The sequence below is a fragment of the Gorilla gorilla genome, chromosome 23 (assembly GCF_029281585.2).
Source record: "Gorilla gorilla gorilla isolate KB3781 chromosome 23, NHGRI_mGorGor1-v2.1_pri, whole genome shotgun sequence".
Taxonomy (NCBI): domain Eukaryota; kingdom Metazoa; phylum Chordata; class Mammalia; order Primates; family Hominidae; genus Gorilla; species Gorilla gorilla.
The window spans coordinates 48,500,604-48,515,967 of record NC_086018.1 but is presented as its reverse complement, the minus strand read 5'-3'; the positions used below and the strand labels follow the sequence as shown (position 1 = coordinate 48,515,967).

Sequence of the window (15,364 nt, the reverse complement as noted above, 5' to 3'; positions counted from 1 at the left end):
CCCAAGGCCCAGGCTGCATCCTGAGCTCCTGCTCTTGTTTTCGAGCAGCCCAAGCTGCTGCGGCCGCGCCTGCTGCCGGGTGAGGAGTGTGTGCTGGACGGCCTGCGCGTCTACCTGCTGCCGGATGGGCGTGAGGAGGGCGCGGGGGGCAGTGCTGGCGGACCAGCATTGCTCCCAGCTGAGGGCGCCGTCTTCCTCACCACGTACCGGGTCATCTTCACGGGGATGCCCACGGACCCCCTGGGTGAGCCTGCAGACTCTCTGGCCCTGTCGCCCCCTTTCCCCCAGGTCTTTGGGATGGATAGGCTTTCCCTGCCTCTCTCTCCCTTTTCTTGGGGGTTCTGGGTCCCCGTGGGAAATGGGCCTTTGTCTGCTCCTTCCCCACCCACTTGGGATTCCCCGTAACTGTGGTACCCTGAGATTCTGGGACCCCCCCCCCCTTACCTTCCTTGCTTCTGACTCTGCCTGGCCTGTCCTAAGTCGGGGAGCAGGTGGTGGTCCGCTCCTTCCCGGTGGCTGCGCTGACCAAGGAGAAGCGCATCAGCGTCCAGACCCCTGTGGACCAGCTCCTGCAGGACGGGCTCCAGCTGCGCTCCTGCACATTCCAGGTGGGGCGTGGTGCGCGGATGGGGCTCTCATCCCCCGCCCTGGTCTTTCTCCTGCAAACCGGTCTTTCTCGTATGAACCATTTTTAGGCCAGTCTCCAGCAGTGGCCCTGTTGTTACGCTTGTATGTCTGGGGCCCTCACTGTGGCTCTTGAGTTGATGTCCACTGTTTGATGTGCAGTCTTTGGGTCCTTGTCCTTTCCCTGGGGTGCCGGCCCTCAGGTCCGTGTCTTGGGTGTGCCTTGCAAACCCAGGCCTCAGCTCACAGCCACGGAGATGTCGAGTTTACGCAAACGCTTGCCTTCGTGTGACACAGATACAGGCCTTTGCCTGTGGCCTGCTTCTCTCTGTGTCATGGCTGCGAGGGGAAGGGGAGCCTGGCACCTGGCAGTGTCAGAGTTGGGGGAGGGGCTGGGGGGCCACCCACACCCCTAAGGGCTGCTTTTACTGACGCAGCTGCTGAAAATGGCCTTTGACGAGGAGGTGGGGTCTGACAGCGCCGAGCTCTTCCGTAAGCAGCTGCATAAGCTGCGGTACCCGCCGGACGTCAGGGCCACCTTTGCGTTCACCTTGGGCTCTGCCCACACACCTGGCCGGCCACCGCGAGTCACCAAGGACAAGGGTCCTTCCCTCAGGTATGGATCTGGGTCCCAGGCCAGGGCAGCTGGGCCTCATCCATGTTCCCGCTCCAACCCTCCTAGGCCCCTTTGCCCATCTTTGTCCCTCCTCCTCTCACCTTTGCTGACTCTCGTGTGCCCCAGAACCCTGTCCCGGAACCTGGTCAAGAACGCCAAGAAGACCATCGGGCGGCAGCATGTCACTCGCAAGAAGTACAACCCCCCCAGCTGGGAGCAGCGGGGCCAGCCGCCCCCTGAGGACCAGGAGGACGAGATCTCAGGTGGAGGGGCGGGGGTGGAGTCCTGGGTGGCCTCTGGATGCTGACATTGGCCGGGGAGGATCAGGGCAGGCGGAGTGGCCCCGTGATGACCACGTGTGCCCGGCCTGCGCAGTGTCGGAGGAGCTGGAGCCCAGCACGCTGACCCCGTCCTCAGCCCTGAAGCCCTCCGACCGCATGACCATGAGCAGCCTGGTGGAAAGGGCTTGCTGTCGCGACTACCAGCGCCTCGGTCTGGGCACCCTGAGCAGCAGCCTGAGCCGGGCCAAGTCTGAGCCCTTCCGCATTTCTCCGGTCAACCGCATGTATGCCATCTGCCGCAGGTGAGGGCCGGCCAGGGCTGGCCCGGGTGGTGGACACGTGACTGGGTGTCTTCCGTGCCCGCTGTGGGCCTGGGCCACGGCTTCTGGTCATGTAAGGAATGTGGAGGGGGAGACTCCGGGCAGAGGGACGGGCCACAGGGCTGGGGGGGTGGGCTGGGGGGTCCTGTGGCTGAGCTGGAAGCGCCTCCTGCTGGGAGCCATGGGCTGTGGCTCCTCTTGCCCTGCTTGGGGCGTGAGCCTGGAGGCGGGTGGGGTCGCCAGCCACCTTCACGCCTCTGCCTCCTCTCAGCTACCCAGGGCTGCTGATCGTGCCCCAGAGTGTCCAGGACAACGCCCTGCAGCGCGTGTCCCGCTGCTACCGCCAGAACCGCTTCCCTGTGGTCTGCTGGCGCAGCGGGCGGTCCAAGGCGGTGCTGCTGCGCTCTGGAGGCCTGCATGGCAAAGGTGTCGTCGGCCTCTTCAAGGCCCAGAACGCACCTTCTCCAGGTACCTCCTGCGTCCTGCCCTGTGCCTGCCCTGCCCTATCTCACCCTCCCCTCCCTCAGCTCCGTGTCCTCCCCCAGGCCAGTCCCAGGCGGACTCGAGTAGCCTGGAGCAGGAGAAGTACCTGCAGGCTGTGGTCAGCTCCATGCCCCGCTACGCCGACGCGTCGGGACGCAACACGCTTAGCGGCTTCTCCTCAGCCCACATGGGCAGTCACGGTGAGGGTGCTTGTGGGCAGACGGTGGGGCAGGGGCACTTTGGGGGGCCGTGGTGGCATTTATGGTTTGGCAGGCAGGCCAGGGAGGAGCAGAAACGGCGCTGGTCATGGATGTTTGGGTGTGGGATGAGGAGCATGCTCTCCAGGTGCCGTGGGGCAGGGGCGGGAAGCCTGTGCAGACCAGGTGTGTGTCCAGACCAGGTGTGTGCCCTGACCTCCTGCCCGTTCTCCACCTCTGCGTCTGCTGCAGCTTCCTGGAGGGTCCTCCGGGTGCTGCCTCTGCGCGGCTCTGTCTTACCGTTTCCCACAGCCTGGAAACATCCCGGATGCTCCTCTGTCCTGTCCCCTCCCAGTGTCACTGTTTTTCCTCATCCCCCACACTCCACCCCCTGCATCCTCCAATCCAGACTGTCTTTGGAGCCTCTGGCCTGGCTCTGCCTGCAGCTTGGCCTCTGTCCTCGTGTGTCCTGGTTCCTTGGGCCTTGCTGTCTCTGTCCCCACCGCCACGCACACTTCACAGGCGCCCTGCACACACTGAGCTAGACTGGCCCCAGGACGGGGTGGCAGATAGGCCCCACACTCACTCCTCTGTCCGGACCACCTGTTCTCTAGTTCAGAAGTGGTTTTGTTTTTCCAGATACCACATTGTATAGTTACGTTTTACAGTCGCCCTGTCTTGCTGCCTTCCCACCCCTGCCAGAAACCCTGAGTGGCATTTGCAGGTGGGGCTGCCCCCGCACCCCCCATGCCTGTGCTTCCCACAGAGTCCCTTTTGCGTCTCCGACCATCCCCAGTGCCAGTGGCTGCTGCCTCCCGGTGTCCCCCTCAGTGCCCAGCAATGCTCAGGGTCTCAAGCTTCACTCAGCTGTAGTCGTGGCTTCTAGTCCCAGCGCTGACCTTTTTTTTTTTTTTTTTTTTTTGAGTCTGAGTCTTACTCTGTCACCCACGCTGGAGTGTAGTAGTGCGATCTCGGCTCACAGTAGCTGGGACTACACAGGTGCCCGCCACTGCGCCCGGCTAATTTTTTTGTATTGTATTTTTAGTAGAGACGGGGTTTTACCGTGTTAGCCAGGATGATCTCGATCTCCTGACCTGGTGATCCGCCCGCCTCGGCCTCCCAGAGTGCTGGGATTACAGGCGTGAACCACTGCGCCTGGCCAGCTCTGACCTTTTTACAGGGATACACTGGGCCCTGGTTGGCGTCCAAAGCAGGCTGGTGCCGCGTCCTCGCTGTGAGCTGGGCGCCTGCAGTGTGGCAGCCATCAGAGGACACAGGGCGTGTTGGGCTGGCATTGTGCTTGGCCTGTAGTGACCACTTGGTGGACGAGGGGACATTGCCTCTCTCAGTCCCACCCTCGGGCCTTGCAGAAGCAGGTGAGCCTGGGCAGGGCCAGGTGCCCAGAGACCCTCTGTGGACCCCAGGCATCTCCCAGCCCTTTGGGCTGCCACTTCCTCATGTGGCCTCCCTGTGCCTTCAGGCCGTGTCGTCTGGACCGTAAACCTCAGCCTGGGACTCAGATCTGCCTGTGTCCTGGACTGAGCTGCTCTCCATCCTTTTGGACTGGGCTCAGGCTCTGAGCCCACCCTCTCCCCTCTTCGGGAAGCCTCCAGGTCGCCTCTTTTCCAGGCCACACCTCTTGGGCACCTCCTGTTGCTGTGCCCTGGACAGAGGCCTCTGCATGCTCATGTGTGGAGCGTTCTGAGCTGTGCCCATCACAAGCCCTGGCCCCCTGAGTGGAGGACAAAGGGCCAGGATGTGGAGGGAGGGACTCAGAGACAGACTTGCTCTAAGCCGGCTTGAGTGGGAAGAGAGGAAGTGTTAGAGGAGAGCCCGGGATCCCCACCGCATAGCCCTTCTGCTGCCACGGAGTGCTCTGCGGCCTGCCCTGCCCTGGCAGAGAGGCCCACACCAGGATGGCTCTTCCCACTCTCCTGCGATCAGGGACTTGGGGCTGACCCCTGCTACCTCCAGGCTCCCTGGGGGCTTGGTGGAACCCTCTGACCTGTAGGCACCCCCAAGCTGGGCACGCCCGGGCCTGGGGCTAGGCCTGAGCCTTCTCTCTGCTGTGCCCCCAGTTCCCAGCCCCAGAGCCAGGGTCACCACGCTGTCCAACCCCATGGCGGCCTCGGCCTCCAGACGGACCGCACCCCGAGGTACCGTACCGAGCCTGCGCAGGCCCGCCTCCCCTTACTTGGTGCTGGCAGCCTCTAGTGTGCACTGAGTTATCGCGGGCACTAATGTCTCCCTCCACGCCTGACACTAACGACCCGTCTCCCGAGCCCCAGTCCTTACCTCCCTGACCCGTGCGTCCTGCCCTAGAAACTAACACTGGCTGCCACCCCACGTCTCAGAATCTGTGTGTTCCAGCCCTCTCGCACGGCCCTGCTGGGGTCCTGCCAACCACCCCTGCCCTGGGAGCTCAGCCCCCTCCCTGGAGGCCGGGCCCAGCCAGCCCCAGGTAAGTGGTGCCCTGGCCCCCCTCGGGTGCTTACCTGGCATCTCCTCCACAGGTAAGTGGGGCAGTGTCCGGACCAGTGGACGCAGCAGTGGCCTTGGCACCGATGTGGGCTCCCGGCTAGCTGGCAGAGACGCGCTGGCCCCACCCCAGGCCAACGGGGGCCCTCCCGACCCGGGCTTCCTGCGTCCGCAGCGAGCAGCCCTCTATATCCTTGGGGACAAAGCCCAGCTCAAGGTGACTGGGGTGCGGGGGATGGGGGGTGAGGGTGGGGGCTTGGCAGGGGGGCTTGGGGCCTCATGTGTCTCGTGGTACTTGTCTGGGTTCTTTTCAGGGTGTGCGGCCAGACCCCCTGCAGCAGTGGGAGCTGGTGCCCATTGAGGTATTCGAGGCACGGCAGGTGAAGGCTAGCTTCAAGAAGCTGCTGAAAGCATGTGTCCCAGGCTGCCCCGCTGCTGAGCCCAGCCCAGCCTCCTTCCTGCGCTCACTGGAGGACTCAGAGTGGCTGATCCAGGTCTCTGCACTGCCCCGTCCCTCTGCCCGCCTTGGTGCTGGGCCCACCCCTTGGGTAGAGCCAAGTGGACGGGTCTAGGTTTGCTTGTCTGACAGTGTGGAGCGCTGGAAGGAGGAGGTGACAGCCACTTCCCACCCAGGCTCTGGTGCCTAGAAGGCAGCTGGGAGGCTGGGCCTGGCTGGGGCCAGCTGACAGTGAGAGTGGCCAGGGCCTGGGCATGGGTATGTCGGAGCAGCCTGCTGGGCCCACGTGGGCTGACGACCACACAGGGGATGCAGTTTATGGTTCTGGGCCTCTGCTGCATTCTCTCGGGGGTGGGTACTGACAGGACGCTGGCTTGATAAACACTGGAGGGCTTGAAGATGGGGCCACCGGGCATCTTGAAGGACAGGGATGTCCCTCAGTCCTAGAGGGCTTGGAAGGGGGTGGGCTGTGACCAGCAGGCTGGAGGCGGTGGTCGGCACACCCAGAGCGAGCTGTGTTTGTCCAGTGCTCTGCCCGCATACAGGGCTTGGGGGGCTGTGGACAGGGCCTGCCTCCCCGCTGCCTGTGGACATGCGGGTCTCTGGCCTGGTGAGTGGCGAGGCGGGAGGGCGGTGGGTCCCAGAGGTGCTGAGGCCGCCTGTCCCTGCAGATCCACAAGCTGCTGCAGGTTTCTGTGCTGGTGGTGGAGCTCCTGGATTCAGGCTCCTCCGTGCTGGTGGGCCTGGAGGATGGCTGGGACATCACCACCCAGGTGTGTGGCGCGTGGGGCTGGGGTGGGCCAGGCTCCCGGGCTCCTCGCTGACCCCCCCGGCGGTGCTGGCAGGTGGTATCCTTGGTGCAGCTGCTCTCAGACCCCTTCTACCGCACGCTGGAGGGCTTTCGCCTGCTGGTGGAGAAGGAGTGGCTGTCCTTCGGCCATCGCTTCAGCCACCGTGGAGCCCACACCCTGGCCGGGCAGAGCAGCGGCTTCACACCCGTCTTCCTGCAGTTCCTGGACTGCGTACACCAGGTGGGCAGGCCGCTGTGTGGGTGGGCCGGGACTGTGCACCCTGACCGCTGACCCCTGGCCCCTGACCCACATGGCGTGCAGGTCCACCTGCAGTTCCCCATGGAGTTTGAGTTCAGCCAGTTCTACCTCAAGTTCCTCGGCTACCACCATGTGTCCCGCCGTTTCCGGACCTTCCTGCTCGACTCTGACTATGAGCGCATTGAGCTGGGTATGTGGGGAGTCGGGGCTGGGGCAGCCACGGGTCAGGAGGGGCCCAGGCTCAGTGCTGCTCCTTTGCAGGGCTGCTGTATGAGGAGAAGGGGGAACGCAGGGGCCAGCTGCCGTGCAGGTCTGTGTGGGAGTATGTGGACCGGCTGAGCAAGAGGACGCCTGTGTTCCACAATTACATGTATGCGCCCGAGGACGCAGAGGTAAGCTGGGGCCTGGGTCGGGTAGGCTGCTCCTGCCCGACCCAGGTTCTCAACCACAGGCCCACCCTCAGGTCCTGCGGCCCTACAGCAACGTGTCCAACCTGAAGGTGTGGGACTTCTACACTGAGGAGACGCTGGCCGAGGGCCCTCCGTATGACTGGGAACTGGCCCAGGGGCCCCCTGAACCCCCAGAGGAAGAACGGTCTGATGGAGGCGCTCCCCAGAGCAGGCGCCGCGTGGTGTGGCCCTGCTACGACAGCTGCCCGCGGGCCCAGCCTGACGCCATCTCACGCCTGCTGGAGGTGCGTGTGATCCCAGAGCAGGGTCTGGCCTGGCACCCCCCTCCTCTCGCTCAGACACCAGGGTCGTGCGTGTGTGTGTACACTCGTACATGCACGTAAGTCCAGTTACCCCTGGGGGTTGGTGTGGCCCTGCCGTCTCCCCACCATGTGAACTGCCTACTGGCCTGGGGTGGCTGTGGCTCCCCAGGGCCCCGCCCCACTCAGTGGGTGCTTCCAGACAGTGACAGGAGGGCCGTCATCAGAGACCCTCAGGTCTCAGTACACAGCCTCCACTCTGAGCACGTGTGTTTTCCCTGACCTGGCTTTGAGCAGCTCAGGCACCTGTTGAGGAGTCAGCCCTTAGAGACGACAGTGTTCTACTCCCTCTGCCAGACTGCCTGCCCCACCTAATGTGAGCACCTCTGGGTTCTTGCCCTGAGAGCTTGGGGTTGACATTGAGGCCTCTCTTAGCCCTCACTGTGCCATCTCTGGTGGGCCTGGGCTGAACAAGGCAGAGATGCCTGGGAGGGAGAAAGGAGACTGCGATTGGGTGGTGGCTGGGTTGGTGTGTAAGGCCTGAGGCAGTATCCTGCGCGTGGTGCTACCTTTTGGGGCCATCCCGGAGTCTCTGTGGGACTGAGCAGGCAGAGGAGTGTGGATCTTGGACCTAGGCCATGGGGGGACCTGCACTCAGCTCCCCACTGTTGGCTGTGTGGCCTTAGAGGTTATCTTCTTTTTTTTATTTTGAGACGGAGTCTCGCTCTGTCGCCCAGGCTGGAGTACAATGGCGCGATCTCCGCTCACTGCAAGCTCCGTCTCCCGGGTTCACGCCATTCTCCTGCCTCAGCCTCCCGAGTAGCTGGGACTACAGGCGCCCACCACCACGCCCAGCTAATTTTTTGTATTTTTAGTAGAGACGGGGTTTCACCGTGTTAGCCAGGATGGTCTCGATCTCCTGACCTCGTGATCCACCTGCCTCGGCCTCCCAAAGTGCTGGGATTACAGGCGTGAGCCACCGTGCCTGGCCTAGTTATCTAAGCATCTTAGAGCTTCTGTTTCCTTGTGCAGAAAGTGGAAATGCTGATTCCTGCCTTACAGGGAAGTTGTGAGGCTTAAATGAGTCATTTATTTCAGCGACTTAGCATGGGGCACAGGGTTTGGGGGAGTACAGGAGTCATGGTTTGTGATGGAGGTGACCCACAAGCACAGACAGCGGTCCCTTTTTCTCTCTAGCGATGCTCATTGTCTTAAAGTTGACGCGGTCTCATTGGTGCTAACAGGTCACTCAGCTTTGTCATGACCAGTGTCAGCTTGCTCTGTTGTTTTCTTGTATTTTTTACTGGTCTGTGTGTTTATGTTTAAGGTGAGTTTCTTGTACAGAGGATGTAGAGGTAGTTGGGTCTTCTTGTTATCTCGTCTAATGGGTTTTTTTAATTGGAATTTTTAGCCCATTTTAATTTACTGTTACTATTGATGTGGCTGGGTTTAAGTCTGTCATCTTGCTGTTTTCTCTTTGTCCCTTTGATTTTTTTTCCTTTCTTTTCTTTTTTTAAAAAACAAGTGTTTTTAGTATTCTGTCTACTGTGAGTTGAGCTGTACCTCTCTGTATTGTGTTTCAGGGATTGCTGGGGGCTCTTTAATCATCTGACTTGAAATTACATCACCCTGTTCACACCAGAAGAGCCTTACGGCAGTGTGTGTCCATTCATGCCTTTCCTGTCCTGTTACTGTGACACATTTTACTTTTACGTATGACATAAACACCCAGCATGGTTTTTTTTGTTTTTGAGAGATGGAGTCTCCCTCAGTCACCCAGGCTGGAGAGCGGTGGTGCGATCTCGGTTCACTGCAACCTCTGCCTCTGAGTTCAGGTGATTCTCCTGTCTCAGCCTCCCAAGTAGCTGGGATTATAGGCACCCACCACCATGCCCGGCTAAATTTTTTTTGTATTTTTAGTAGAGATGGGGTTTGACTGTGTTGGCCAGGCTAGTCTCAAACTCCTGACCTCAGGTGATCTGCCCACCTTGGCCTTGCAAAGTGCTGGGATTACAGGTGTGAGCCACTGCGCCCGGCCCTGTTTTTGTTATAAATAGTCAACTTTGTTTTAAGGAAATTAAGAAGGAAAAAGTCTTCTATTTTTGCCATTTATAACATTCTTCATTCTTTCAGTATAATCTGGTCTGGTTATTATTTCTCTTCAGCCTGAAGAATTTTTAATATTTCTTGTAATGCAGAGCTGCCAGTCACAAATCCCCTCAGCTTTTGTTTATCTGAAAACATCTTTGTGCCTTTATTTTGCAAAGGGCATTTTCTCTGGATATGCATTTCTAGGTTGACAGCTTCTTTTTTTTTTTTTTTTTTTTTAAATTCAGCAGTTAAACTGATATCACTTTAAAAGATCTCATTACTGGGCTGGGCGCAGTGGCTCACGCCTGTCATCCCAGCACTTTGGGAGGCTGAGGCAGGTGGATCACCTGAGGTCAGGAGTTCGAGACCAGCCTGGCAAATATGGTGAAACCCCGTCTCTACTAAAATATAAAAATGAGCTGAGCATGGTGGCGGGTGCCTGTAATCCCAGCTACTCAGGAGGCTGAGGCAGGAGAATCGCTTCAACCCGGGAGGTGGAGGCTGCAGTGAGCTGAGATCACGCCATTGCACTCCAGCCTGGGCGACATGAGTGAGACTCTGCCTCAAAAAAAAAAAAAAAATGATATTACTTTGTTTTCTGGCCTGTGTTGTTTCTGCTTTGAAGTTGGTGTTGAGTCTTAGCCTTATAAACTGTGTATAATGGCACCCTTTGATTCTCTGCCTTAAGATTTTGCGTTTAATTTTGGCTTCAGCAATTTGACCATTGTGGTTTTTGCTTTCGTCCTGCTTGGGGCTCTTTAAACTTCTGGGTCTGTGGGATGATGATTTTTGTCAAATTTAATACATTTCAAGCCACTGCTTCTATAAATTACTTTTTCTGCATGATCTCTCCCTTTCCTTCTGGAACTTCATTGTCCCATACGTTGCTGAAGCTCTGTTTGTTTTTTCTCAGTCATTATCTTTGCAATTCATTTTGGATGATTTCTGTTGGCTTGTCTTCAAGTTCACTACTCTTTTCTTTCTTGTTTTTAATATACTGAAGCCCATCAAATGAATTTTTTTTTTTAATTTCTTGAGACAGGGTCTTGCTCTGTTGCCCAGGCTGGAGTGCAGTGGCACAGTCATGGCTCACTGCAGCCCAAACCTCCCAGGCTCAAACAATCATCCTGCTTCATTCAGCCTCTTGAGTTGCTGAGACTACTGGCGTGGGCCACATGCCGGCTACCTTTTTTTTTTTTTTTTTTGTAGAGATGGGGTCTCCCTATGTCACCCAGGCAGGTCTCAAACTCCTGGGCTCAAGCAGTCCTCTCACCTTGGCCTCCTAAAGTGCTGGGATTACAGGCGTGAGCCACCACACCCGGCCCCATCTGATGAATTTAACGCTTTTTATTGTAGAGATTCCCCATCTGATAAACCATTATGTCCATCTTTTCTTTTAAATCTTGAAACACATTTATAACTTAAAAATATATATAAAGATGGGGTCTTGCCATGTTGCCCAAGCTGTTCTCACACTCCTTGGGTCAAGCGATTCTCCCTCCTCGGCCTCCCAAAGTGCTGGGCTTACAGGCGGGAGCCACTGTGCCCTGCCTGTGTTGTCTTTCTTTAAGCTTAGAGTCTTGGGTTTGATTCTCGCAGGCAGGTAATGAGCTTGTGCATCAGCTTGGTCTATTTGAAGCTTGTTTCTAAGCTTTGTTTGGGCAGCTCTCCAGCACCTCTAGAGAAGCTCCAGGGATAGAGCAGCCCAAGGCGTGTGGCCTCTCCAGGGCTTCAGTTGGAGTTTTGTGTCTTTGTGTTTTCGGTAAGGTCTTGCCACACTGGCTTTTTGGAAGTCCAGTATCTTTTAGCATTCCTCTAGAATTTGGGTTCAGCTCATAGTTTTGTTTTTTTTTTTTTGAGGCAGAGTCTCACTTTGTCTCCCAGGCTGGAGTGCAGTGGCGCACTCTCGGCTCACTGCAGCCTCCACTTCCCATGTTCAAGCAATTCTCCTGCCTCAGCCTCCTGAGTAGTTGGGATTACAGGTGCCCGCCACCATGCCCAGCTAATTTTTGTATTTTTAGTAGAGACAGGGTTTTGCCATGTTTACCAGGCTGGTCTTGAACTCCTGACCTCAGGTTGTCCACCCGCATTGGCCTCCCAAAGTGCTGGGATTACAGGTGTGAGCCACTGCTGCCGGCGTCAGGTCATAGCTTCTTAGTAGCTGTTCTCTGCCAGGCCTTGTGACATCTTGCTTTGCACATGGCAGCCTAATTTGGCCAAGGACTCAAGGAGGGCTCTGTCTAGATTTCTAGAGCCCCTTTGCTGTGGTGCTCCCTCCCCTCTGTGGGCTGCCCTGCAGACCCAGCTGCACTAGTGCCCCTGGACGTCCCGTCTCTGCCTCCTCGGCTCAGTAAGCTCCTGTGCGTTGCTCTGGCCCTGCCTCCCTGCACTGTGGCTGGGCAGAAAACAGGTGACTGTGGGGCCCATCTTATGTGGTCCCATGTCTTAGGCTCCTGTCTCTCAAGCTGCACTGCTTGTCTGACATCTGGAAACAACAGCTTCCCCTTCTTGTCCAGTTTCATCATTTGCATATGGAGGGAGGGCTGTTCAGACTAATTATCTGTCATGGCTGGAAGTTGGCAGTTGGCTTCGTGTTTCTCTTTTGAAGTCAGCCGTCAGTTTTATTGTTGCTCTTTCAAAGAAGGCATGTCTTTTTTTCTTCTGGCAGGTTTTGGGACTTTTCTCTTTGTTTTTCAGCAGTTTTTCTGTCTCATTTTGGGGTGTGTGTGTGTGTGTGTGTGTGTTTTGAGACAGAGTCTCACTTTGCCGCCCAGGCTGGAGGGCAGTGGCGTGATCTCGGCTCACTGCAACCTCCGCCCCGAGTTTAAGTGATTCTCCTGCCTCAGCCTCCCGAGTAGTTGGGATTACTGGTGCCTGCCACTGCGTCCGGCTAATTTTTGTATTTTTAGTAGAGATGGGGTTTCACCATCTTGGCCAGGCTGGTCTTGAACTCCTGACCTCGTGATCCACCCGCCTTGGCCACCCAAAGTGCTGGGATTACAGGCGTGAGCCACCGCGCCTGGCCCTAAAATCACTGTCTTGGATTTACTGTATGTTCTAACTCCTGTTTCATTTCAGGGCCTATTTTAATGTTTTTCTCCATTTTTCTGCTGTTCTAATCTTTTATTGTAAGCTGGACATTGTGGACCCTGCAGTGTTGAAGATCAGTATTGTGTGGTCTTTTTTTTTTTTGAGAAGCAGTTTTGCTCTTGTTGCCCATGCTGGTGTGCGGTGGCGCGATCTCGGCTCACCGCAACCTCCGCCTTCCAGGTTCAAGCGATTCTCCTACAGGCGTGCGCCACCATGCTGGGCTAACTTTTTTGTATTTTTAGTGGAGATGCGGTTTCTCCATGTTTGTCAGGCTGGTCTCAAACTCCTGACCTCTGGTGATCGGCCTCCCAAAGTGCTGGGATTACAGGCGTGAGCCACCGCGCCTGGCCGGGGCGTGTGTTTTTAACTTACCCTGTTGGGGTCTGTAGTGCTTCTTGATTATGTTGTTTGATGCCTCTGGTTAGTTTGGGAAATTTTTCAACTGTTGTCTCCGAATATTCATTTTGCATATTCCTTCCCTCCCTCTTGCCACCTCCCCCTGTGGCCAGTCACACACGCGTTAGGCCTTTCCGTTGTGTCTCTTTCCTGTATTTTCCTTTTGTCTTTTTGTGCTCTAGTCTGGATATTTCCTTTTGAATAAACTTGTCATTAATTCTTCCCCCAGGAGCTGCAGAGGCTGGAGACAGAGTTGGGCCGACCCACTGAGCGCTGGAAGGACACCTGGGACCGGGTGAAGGCTGCACAGCGCCTCGAGGGCCGGCCAGACGGCCGTGTGAGTGAGGGCCAGTGTGAGCGTCCACGGTGGGCGTGTTGCTGGGAGAAAGTGGAGTCCGTCCAGCCCTGACCCAAGTCCCAACCTCCCGTTCCCAGGGCACCCCTAGCTCCCTCCTCGTGTCCACCGCACCCCACCACCGTCGCTCGCTGGGTGTGTACCTGCAGGAGGGGCCCGTGGGCTCCACCCTGAGCCTCAGCCTGGACAGCGACCAGAGTAGTGGCTCAACCGCATCCGGCTCCCGCCAGGCTGCCCGCCGCAGCACCAGCACCCTGTACAGCCAGTTCCAGACAGCAGAGAGTGAGAACAGGTATGAGGGCACCTCCCACTGCCACACAGACACCTCTGAGCTGGTGTTCTGGGGTCCCAGGCAGTCCTCTGGTGGGAGATTGCGGGTGCTTTTGAGGAGCTTGCCCAAGTATACACCACCACTGGGAGGGGTTTGGGGTGTCGAACTGGTGACCACAGCTGACCACAGCCTGCAGTGGCTGAGGGAGGAGTAGAGAGAGGGCAGTGGTGGGGCCCCCGTGAGTCTGGAGTCTGGCAGGATCCATCCCGGGCAGCTGCTGCGTGGCTGCTTCTACAGATCTACCTGCCTGGCCATCCCTCTCCTCGTAAGGGCGCCTGTCCTGTGTAGGGGGCTGCTTTCCCAAGACCCTGAGGCTCTGGTGTGGGGATGCTCCCTGGAGTCTGGAGGGTGTGAGGCGCCCTTCACTGTCTCCTTTCTGGGCGTCGTCTTCCTGGGCCTGCAGCCCCCCATCAAAGGCTTCTTTGTGGCCCCCCGGCCAGTGCTCTGGGCTTAGGTCAGTTCTGGGGACAGGGTGCCTGGTCTTACCTCCTGGGCTGGGACAGCAAGAGGGGGACGACTGCTGGGGCCTGGGCTTGGCTGAGCCACGACGTCAGCCTGGCCCTGGTTCTGCTGGAAATGCAGGTCCTACGAGGGCACTCTGTACAAGAAGGGGGCCTTCATGAAGCCTTGGAAGGCCCGCTGGTTCGTGTTGGACAAGACCAAGCACCAGGTGAGTGAGCAGGTGGTGGGGGGGACTCACGGGGGAAGGGGCTCCGCTGACTCTGTGGCCTCCTCCAGCTGCGCTACTACGACCACCGTGTGGACACAGAGTGCAAGGGTGTCATCGACTTGGCGGAGGTGGAGGCTGTGGCACCTGGCACGCCCACTATGGGTGCCCCTAAGACTGTGGACGAGAAGGCCTTCTTTGACGTGAGCCTTGGCCGGGGCCTGGGAGAGGGCAGGGGCTCTGCGGTGTGGGGGCTGTGGAGTCAGTAACCCGCCCTTCCCCAGGTGAAGACAACGCGTCGCGTTTACAACTTCTGTGCCCAGGACGTGCCCTCGGCCCAGCAGTGGGTGGACCGGATCCAGAGCTGCCTGTCGGACGCCTGAGCCTCCCAGCCCTGCCCGGCTGCTCTGCTTCCAGTCATTACCGACCACTAGGGGTGGGCAGGGCCGCCCCGGCCATGTTTACAGCCCCGGCCCTCGACAGTATTGAGGCCCCGAGCCCCCAGCACTTGTGTGTACAGCCCCCGTCCCTGCCCCGCCCCGCCCGGCCGGCCCTAACTTATTTTGGTGTCACAGCTGAGCACCGTGCCGGGAGGTGGCCAAGGTACAGCCCGCAATGGGCCTGTAAATAGTCCGGCCCCGTCAGCGTGTGCTGGTCCAGCCAGCGGCTGCAGGCGAGTTTCTAGAACCAGAGTCTATATAAAGAGAGAACTAACGCCACGCTCCTGTGCCTGCCTTCCCCATGCCCCGGCTGCCTGCTCTCGGCCTACCCAGAGGGTCCCATCTGCCCCTATCCAGGCCCACCTGGCGGGAGGTTGGCATCTTTCTCGTGAGCCTCCTGGTGCCTGGGTCCACCCAGCTCAGCCTGCATGTCCCTGGGAGTGACTTTGCTCTGGGGGCGGATAGAGCAGGAGGCTTCACTGGGGACTTGCTTGATTCCCTCCAGGCCTCAGGGCTGGTCTAGGGGCCGGCACGGCTGGAGAGGAAGCCCCCATCCCTACCCAGGGGATGCAGAAGCTGACCTCACAGAGGCTTGGGGGTGAAAGGATGGGTGGTCATTTGACCCCAGAAGGCTGTTGCAGGTCCAGAGGACACTTGAGGTGGACGGCAGTTTCTGGTTAGACCAGAGCTGAAGGGATGGAGGCCAGACCCGGGAGGCGGGGGGGACGGGACAGTGGGCTCCCAGGGGAATGCAGGTTGACCACATCTGGCTCCTGCCAG

General features: G+C 58.3%; 1 protein-coding gene across 9 annotated transcripts in view; it reads left to right on the top strand.

Moving 5' to 3' along the window:
• The window catches only part of SBF1 (SET binding factor 1), a 28,094-nt gene extending 13,231 nt beyond the window's left edge, over nt 1-14,863 (top strand). For 3 of the 9 annotated variants that reach the window (XM_004063688.4, XM_055374385.1, XM_031007345.2), the window contains 20 exons: nt 49-244; nt 481-608; nt 1,062-1,240; nt 1,367-1,503; nt 1,616-1,823; nt 2,113-2,309; nt 2,387-2,524; nt 4,600-4,677; nt 5,035-5,216; nt 5,314-5,493; nt 6,128-6,229; nt 6,302-6,487; nt 6,569-6,695; nt 6,767-6,897; nt 6,969-7,199; nt 13,021-13,128; nt 13,227-13,438; nt 14,060-14,147; nt 14,216-14,347; nt 14,429-14,863. In XM_004063688.4, coding sequence (XP_004063736.1) covers nt 49-244; nt 481-608; nt 1,062-1,240; nt 1,367-1,503; nt 1,616-1,823; nt 2,113-2,309; nt 2,387-2,524; nt 4,600-4,677; nt 5,035-5,216; nt 5,314-5,493; nt 6,128-6,229; nt 6,302-6,487; nt 6,569-6,695; nt 6,767-6,897; nt 6,969-7,199; nt 13,021-13,128; nt 13,227-13,438; nt 14,060-14,147; nt 14,216-14,347; nt 14,429-14,527 — 3,039 coding nt within the window. In that variant the 3' untranslated portion in view covers nt 14,528-14,863. Of the gene's footprint in view, nt 1-48; nt 245-480; nt 609-1,061; nt 1,241-1,366; nt 1,504-1,615; nt 1,824-2,112; nt 2,310-2,368; nt 2,525-4,599; nt 4,678-5,034; nt 5,217-5,313; nt 5,494-6,127; nt 6,230-6,301; nt 6,488-6,568; nt 6,696-6,766; nt 6,898-6,968; nt 7,200-13,020; nt 13,129-13,226; nt 13,439-14,059; nt 14,148-14,215; nt 14,348-14,428 lie in introns of all 9 variants that reach the window. The other 6 variants (XM_019018341.3, XM_031007347.2, XM_031007346.2 and 3 more) reach the window with 3 other exon arrangements.
• The last annotated feature ends 501 nt before the right edge of the window (nt 14,864-15,364 follow it).